General features: G+C 38.1%; 1 protein-coding gene across 1 annotated transcript in view; it reads right to left on the reverse strand.

Annotated features, from left to right (window-relative positions):
- Positions 1–8,805, reverse strand: part of LOC106872211 (acyl-CoA-binding domain-containing protein 6) — a 20,687-nt gene that overhangs the window by 2,085 nt on the left and 9,797 nt on the right. The window contains exons 3-6 of the mRNA XM_014919123.2: positions 8,121–8,223; positions 7,403–7,594; positions 4,123–4,212; positions 1,909–1,939 (exon numbers count right to left, since the gene is read on the reverse strand). Coding sequence (XP_014774609.1) covers positions 1,909–1,939; positions 4,123–4,212; positions 7,403–7,594; positions 8,121–8,223 — 416 coding nt within the window. The remainder of the gene's footprint in view (positions 1–1,908; positions 1,940–4,122; positions 4,213–7,402; positions 7,595–8,120; positions 8,224–8,805) is intronic.

Raw genomic sequence — 8,805 nt, forward strand, 5'->3', positions numbered from 1 at the left:
GATTAACAAAACTACAGTTAATACTTATAGTAATCAAGGGAGTGAGCTGGCACAATGGTTAGCATGCTGAGCAAAATGCTTAGCAGCAATCCGTCTGTCTTTATGTTCTGGGTTTAAATTCCACTGAAGTTGACTTTGCCTTTCATCCCTTTCTGAGTCAATAGAATAAGTACCAGTTGAGCACTGGGATTGATTTAACCCTTTAGCATTTAAACCAGCCATATCCAGCCTGAGTATTTTACCTGTTTTAAGTTCAGATTAGCCAGATCTGGCCTCTCACACCTACCCAACAATGTCATTCTAAACATAAACAATCACATCATTTGAAATCGAAGCTAAAGATATACATGAATTAATTCAAAACAATGTGGAAATAAGCATTACATTTAACAGAGTAATCTGAATGCTGAAGGGTTAATCAACTCACCTCTACCCTGACATTGCTGGCCTTGTGCTAAAATTTGAAACCAATATTAATTAGTATTCCTTTCTACTGTAGGCACAAAACCTAAAATTTGGGTGGAGAAGGAGCTGTCTATTAGATCAACCCCAAAGAGATGAAAGGCCAAGTCAGCCTCAGTGGAATTTGAATTGTACAGACAGATGAAATGCCATGAAGCATTTAGTCTGGTATGCTAACAACTCTGCCAGCTCACCACCTTAATAATAATAATAATAATGACGAAAGGTAAATCTTGGAGGAATTTAGAATCAAAATGTAAAGAGATATAACAAAGCAGCAGGGCATTTCGTCAATCACTCCAATTTGATCTCAGAATGCTGGACCTCAAAAGAAGAAGAGTCACTGTCTGCTAGAAAAGTCCCTTCCAACTCACGCATACATGGAGAAACAGATATAAAAATTATGACAATGATGAATTTAAACAATGATTTGTGATTTTGACACAAGTCCACCAATTCATAGGGAAGGAGTTTTGTTGATATAATCAAATGTAACATATTAATGGTATCTATTTATCAGACCCCAGAGAGATGAAAAAAAAATTTACTGTAACAAGATTTGAACTTAGACCATAAAAGAACAATGAAATATTACACAATCTTTACTACTGACCACACTTCCAACTGTGATCCATTCACTACATTCATCTGTCATTCCCCTCTCGCCTACCCTTCCTGATTCTCTGTCCATATTTTCTCTTAAACTCACTTTCTTGTATCTTGAGAGTATGCTCTAACACCTCATTGCTACCATCATTGTCTTCTTTCCAGTTACTCCCACTCACTTTTATATTAATGCAGGGTAGCCATAAGACACCTGTGCCTGTGCTATCCCTATCATAGCTTCTCAACACTTAACATTAAGCTACCTCCTTCTCTGCTACAACCCATCATAGTTGAAAGTCTTTTCTTTGTCTTGTGATTTACTTGACAACCTCAGTAGTGCCATAATCACACACACAAACAAATGAAAATGGTACACACAGTAAAGGCATCCAGCCCTAGAAACCATGCCAAAACAGACATTGGAGCTTGATGAAGTCCTCTGGCATTTTGGATCCTATCAAACCATCCAATCCACATCTTTGGAGGATGGACAGAAAATGATGAGTATGATGATTTAATTTTACCCTAATATTTCATTCATTCACCACTGTTAATTAATATGAGCAACAGGTATTTTATATTGGGACAAGGCCTTAAAGTTTGAAAGGGAGTAAGTGTAACTAAATCATCAGCCCTCAAGTAATACAGGTATTTTATCAACTCAGGAGGAATATAAGATAAATCTGACACTGACAGGCTATTACGTCACAATGTAAAGAAATATAACTAAATTGTCAATGCCATTTTGTCTATCACTTGACTGATTCAATTATCTGTTGCTCTAAATTTGAACAATTACATAAAAATTCTGGAAAATGATAAACATGAAGCAACACATACCATAATGCAGTGGTGTTTGGCCATCTGTTGCCTGACAAGAAAGGAAATACAGAAAAGAAAATCAATTATATATATGGAATAAAGAAATACTGAAATGTTAAGGAAAATCTAAGAATTAGATATTTTTGCAAACTGAACAAATCAAAAAAATATATTTACAGTATTGTTTGAATAATCTCCCTTCTTTCTCGTGACAGGCCTCTGGTTTCAGTGAAAATGAAATTCCAAAATGAGTGACATGTTTACTTCTGAAGATGCAGAAATTAACCCTAAGTAAGCTCCTAAAGTATTTATTTACAAAAAAAATTAAAAAATCTATTGGTCACTTTCACCTTTTTTGAGGGTAGGGAAAACATTTGATATGAAAAATAAAAATTTTCTTACAGGCACACATTTATATAGGTCCAAGCATGGTTGTGTGGTTAAGAAGTTTGCTTTACAACTATATGATTTTAGGTTCAATCTCAGTGCATGGCATATTAGGCATCTTTTACTATAGCTTCAGGCCAACAAATGCCTTGTGAGAAAAACTAGCAGGTAGAATCTGTACAAAACATGGGGGTATGTGTGTGTGCATATCTGTGTGAATGTTTATGTTCTGTGATTGCATGTAAAAATCACTAAGCTGTGGATGGTGGTATCTATCAGTAAGTCGTCTGGTAGTTCTGCACTTTCAGAGGTGAACAGAATAAAAATTCTTGTATTTGAAAAATAGTTATGGGTTAGCGGCAGGGAGGGCATCCAACTGTAAAACAATGCCTCGATGATCTGCATCATCAAACCCGTGCAAACAAGAGAAAAAGAACAACAAATGAATGAATATATGTGTGTGTATGTATAAATATATGTATACACACATACAATATATATATAAATATATGTATGTGTGTGTATATATAGGCAAATTTGTTGTTGAAAATGCACCTAAATTTGGAAAACTTGTAATTATTTAAAGTACATTTATTTACATGTTCCATAGGAATTTTCACTTGTAACAATGTTTTGGAATCAGGTGTATTTATAATTTTTTCCGTGAGCGGATCTGATTTTTGATTCATTAATCTGTGAGCGAATCTGATTTTTGATTCCAGTCCAGCGATGATAAATTCTTGATTATTGAAATTTTTCAGGATTTAGAGATAAAAACAAAAAAAAAAAATGAAATCCAATAGCAATTGTTAGCAAGTCACGAGAGGGAAGGGAGATAATTTTAAGATAATGAGAATAAATTATTGGCTTAAAATTCTGACTCAAGGGCCAAACTGAGAATAAATTATTAACCTATGAAAAAAAGACAATTTGATTTTTGTTTTTTGGCAAGGGACAAATATTTACATTTTCCATTATATGAGGGTTAGTGACATGTACTGGTACAGTCAGATCCTCCATCACCCGCCAGATCATCCTACCAGGGTTTTACTCTTGTTCAACGCAACTGGTGTGGGGCTAGAAGAGGCCTTGTGGCAGGCCCCGCACCAGATAGCTGGATGTGATTAAGGAAGATCTCTAGAGGCTTAACATCACCTTGGAGGATGCAGAGGAGCTGGCATGGGACTGTCAGCAGTAGAAAGCACTGGAGGACCGACTTTGCTTTAAGCATGATTATGTTTCTGGGATGACCCCCAGTCCCACCAAGCAAGAGCATGAAGCAAGCAAAGAGCAAGGGAGACAAGGGCACACATGTTCCAGTGTTACTCAGCAAAGCAAAAGAATGAAACATATCCATACTTGCCTTCCTGATAATTTTTTGTTTTCTAAATAGCATACTTAAAAATATACTGACACCCTCCGTTAGTTACAACGATGAGGGTTCAGTTGATCCAATCAATGGAACAGCTTGCTTGTGAAATTACTGTGCATGTAGTAGAGCACTCCACAAACATGTGTACCTTTAACATAGTTCTCAGGGAGGTTTAGCATGACACAGTGTGACAAGGCTGGCCTTTTGAAATACAGGTACTACTTATTTTTGACAGCTGAATAGACTGTAGCAACATGAAATAAGTGTCTTGCTCAAGGACACAACATGTCACTGGGAATTGAACTCACAATCGTAAGATTGTGAGCTGAATACCCTAACCACTAAGCCATGTGCCTTAAAAATATAAAGCATATACAAAATATGTATTAAGAATATAGAACTCAAAAATCTTAAAATCTTCAGGTATTGCAAAGTGGATAAAACCTCGACAACATATTTTCCAAACTACCCACCTTAACATTGACATCACAGTTCCATTTCAACAAAACATCAACAATATCTTCATAACCACGGTCACAGGCCCAGTGAAGCAATGTCATACCCTGCAATTAAGATAAGCACAGAAGAAATTAAGATATGTCATAGGGAATATTACACATAAGACTTTTGAAAAAGATTTTTGTGTTATATAACATCACAATCCTCACAAATGATTTGGTCACCATATAATCTCACTTCCTACAATCTACCCTACCCTAATGAGTTTCTGAAGGGTTTTAAACACACACATAAAGGGTGGGCCAAAAGCTACAAAGGGGTTTCAAAATGTATGTATATATATATATATATATATATATATATATATATATATATACAAACATGTGCAGTGAGTGAGGCTCCAACTTATTCTTGATTAAAATTTCAGGGCCTATCCTTTATATACATATATACCATTATATATATATATATATACATACACACACATAAATGTCTCTTGAGTCCCAGAATCTTCGGGGAAGGGGGGAGAAAATGAGAGATTCAACAGGACGGATCCAACAGGACGGATCCAACAGTAACAACAAGGAATGATTTACAGACACAGAGGCAGCTCCAATCACCCTTAGCTGGAGAGATAGTGGGAGTGAAATGTCTCTCTGGAAAGATCTGCAAGAATGCAAAAGGGCTCAAGATACACTGAGCCAGGTCAGACTGGGGGAAGGAAGAGCCACAGTTGCAGTGCTCAGTGGTCTCACCTGTTGAGACATCAGTAGTTGGGGAGGTATTGGAAGTAGAGCTGCAAGCATGAGAAAGGGCTCAAGATACACCAAGCCTGGTGAGACACAGAAGTCCAGGCAGGAAGCACCCCACAGGACTAGAAGTCTTTCAGTACCTGTGTCACTTCAAGTCTTCAGGAGGTGCAACCCACCCAATACCACCCCAGAGGGCTAATCTCACCCAGTGAAAAAACAAATCAAATGGCCCAAGACTTCGACATAATAATGGATTGCATGCTGGCAGGAACAGCTGAACAGAAAGTGAATGTGCTTATAACTATCGCATTCAGTCTGGAAAAAGATGGATTTGGAACAGTGGACAGACCGATTACCACAGCAATCAAAAAGAAACTCAGCAGAAAAGAAAGAGAGATGTACCATCTGAGAGGAGAGATCAAGACCCTCAATAAACAGTATAAGGGAGCCTTTGCTGATGAAAGGAAAAGCATCAAGGATTTGACAAGTCAGCTCCATGAATGTCTGAGAAGGGTTAGAAGGGCAGGAAGCATCCAGAAGCGGAGGAAAGAGAGGGAGACCAAATGAGAGCAATTTGTCAAGAACTCTTTTACGTTCACCTGAACACTGTTGGGGGGAAACTAAATCATGGAAATTGACCAGCTCCAGAAAAGAGGTAGAAGCATTGATAACCTCAGAAATGAAGCCTTTGATGTTAATCCAAATATCAGTAGAGTTGAAATACCAGGAAATAAGTTCAACCTCAGCTGTTCATCCTGGAAAGAAGGGGTGAGAAGGGCCAGATCAGGATCAGTTTCAGGCCTGAGTGGTACACCTTATAAAGTATACAAGAAATACCTGCAGCTCCTTCAGAGGCTGTGGATGCTGTTCTGAAAGATCTGGACAAAAGGTATCATCCCACCATGCTGGGAGAAGGCAGAAGGATGTTTTGTGCCAAAAGAAAACTCTGCAGCCATTAACCAGTTCAGGACCATCTCTCTCCTGAGTGTTGAGGGGAAATTCTTTTCTGTACTGGCCAAAAGGATGACGTGGGGATAAACATAGATACAAAGACACATACACATATCATCATCATCATTTAACGTCCCTTGTCCATGCTAGCATGGGTTGGATGTTTCACCAGGGCTGGTAAGCTGAAGAGCTGCACCAGACTCTAGTCTAATTTGGCATGGCTTCTACGGCTGGATTCCCTTCCTAATGCCAACCACTCTGAGAGTGTAATGGATGCTTTTACATGCCAGTGGCACGGGTGTCAGTTCGCATGCCACCAATATCTGCCATGACTACGATTTCACTTTGCTTTAATGGGTCTTCTTCTCAAGCACGTCATTTGTCATTGCCTCCATGAGACCCAGCGTACAGAAGACAGCTTTTATGTGCCACTAGCATGGATGTTAGTTATGCAACACCACATTGTCTCCGTGAGGCCCAATGCTCAAAAGGTGCTTTTTACATGCCAGTTCTGTGACACCAACAACAACCACAGCTATGCTTGCACTTGGCTTGACGGGTCTTCTCAAGTATAGCATATCACCAAAGGTTTCGGTCATTAGTCACTGCCTCCGTGAGGTCCAACATTTGAAGATCATGCTTCACCACTTTATCCCATGTCTTCGTGGGTCTCCCGTTTCCACAGCTTCCTTCCACTGGCAGAGATCAGCACTTCTTCACACAACAACAAGCTTCTTTCAGTTTCTGTCTACCAAATCCATTCACAAAGCTTTGGTCAACCAGAGGCTATAATAGAAGACACTTGCCCAAGGTGCCATGCAGTAAGACTGAACCCGGAACCATGTGGTTGGGAAGCAAGCTTCTTACCACACAGCCATGCCTGTGTCTATAGGGTATTGGAATCTTAATAATGGATTTACAAATGTAATGACCAATCTTAAAGACTATTGGATTTTACTCACAAGGTATTGGAATCTTATATGTATACCATTCTGCCTAAACAATGGATTTACAAATACAATATCCCTACATTCACTCTCTATTTCCTATCTTAACTAAACTAACTATTGCTTAATCATCCTCTCACACCGTCTCTGATGAAGGGATATAATAAATATCCTGGAAACATCTGTAAGACTTATTTATAAATCTTCTGTATTATACACAGCCTTGGTTTATTATCTCATTACGAAATATAAATCCTTATATTCACACGCTGATATATGACCTACGTTGGACCCCTTATTTGCATAATCACCGAACCTGGAGCTTAACCGTGGCCTATCCATAGCACTTACTCAGCATTACCTGAAACCTCTGGGTCTAATTGACACCACTATCAGTCATAACCTATATATATATATATATATATATATATATATATAAGAAAATGAGATGACAAAGGAATAAACAATTATCTTATGAACTTCATTAGAATACAACTGTTTCTGTACATCTTTGAAGTTGAAGTAAATCCTTAGCTTTGAATACAATAAATAAACCAAACTACATGTAATGAGTTACTTTTTTCTAGTTGTGCATGTGTGTGTCTTCAGGTGTATGTATGTATGTGTATGTAATTAATACTTACATCATTATCACAGTCGTTCACTTTGGCCCCGGTCTCCAGAGTTTTCTGCAATTCTTTAGTTTTACCTTCCTTGCACATATCGAAAATTGTCCAACTGCCAATCTCACTGTCAACATCCATCTTGGCACTGCATAGCTTGCTCAATGTGCGCCGACTCATGCGACTGTAAGGGTCTTCGAATGAATCTTCATCCTAAATAATGTTTAGAAAAAGAAATACAGAAAGTTTGATTTCAGATTTACATGATAAAATGCACCCCCATCACACAGCAAATCAGTTGGCAATAGGAAGGGGATCCAGCAATTAAAAACTATGTCCCCAAAATTAATGGAGACGTGAATTCTGCAAACCAGAACCAATTGCAACTTGTCCAGGAGTGCAGTAATCAGCGTCATCGTTATCAACTCTTAACATCCAGGAATTGAATTCACTATCTCATGAGTGTGAGCCTGATGCTCTAGGTGCTCTAACCACTGAGCCATATATCTTCACTCTCTCACTTATATTCATCTTGTAAAATGGCTGGTGATAAGAAGGGTATGTAGCCATAGAAACCATGCCAAAGTAGACATTGTAGCTTGGCACAATCGTCTTGTTCGTTGGTTCCTGTCAAACTGTCCAAGCATCGAAAACAAATATTCAACAATGATCATGATGAAGATATCTGTGCAACTTCAGAAAACCAACTCTGCAATGAAAAAGAGACTGAAGAGCTTACCTTGACTGCATCTTCCCAGTTGGGATACAGCTTTTGCACTTCACAAATGTATTCAGACATTGCCTCCTTTTTGTTCATTTTACCCAAACTTTTCCATGCTTCCCTGAAAAGCAGATTACCAGAAATTACTTGTGGCAGTATTATTATTAGTATTATTACTACTATTACTACTAAGTCGATGAGTTGGTGGTATCATAAGCATGCTAGGCAAAATGCTTCGTGTTCTTAGATCAAATTCCACAGAGGTCGACTTTGCCTTTCACTCTTTCGGGGTCAATAAATTAAGTACCAGTTACGCACTGGGGTCGATGTAATTGATTTATACCCTCCCCACAAACTGCAGATCTTGTGCCTTTAGTAAAAAAGAATATTATTATTATTATTATTATTATTATTGTTATTATTACTAGGGTGGTGAGCTGGCAAAATCGTTAGCACACCGGGCAAAATGCTGAGCAGTATTTTCTCTCTTAACATTCTGAGTTCAAATTCAGCTGAGTTTGACTTTGCCTTTCATGTTTTCGGGGTTCAATAAAATAAGTACCAGCTGACTACTGGGGTCAATGTCCCCTGCCCCGAAACTTCAGACTTTGTGCCTATATCAGAAAGGATTATTATTATTATTATTATTATTATTATTATTATTACTACTACTACGGTGGCGAGCTGGCAGAATCATTAGCAT

The sequence above is a fragment of the Octopus bimaculoides genome, chromosome 22 (genome assembly GCF_001194135.2).
Source record: "Octopus bimaculoides isolate UCB-OBI-ISO-001 chromosome 22, ASM119413v2, whole genome shotgun sequence".
NCBI lineage: Eukaryota > Metazoa > Mollusca > Cephalopoda > Octopoda > Octopodidae > Octopus > Octopus bimaculoides.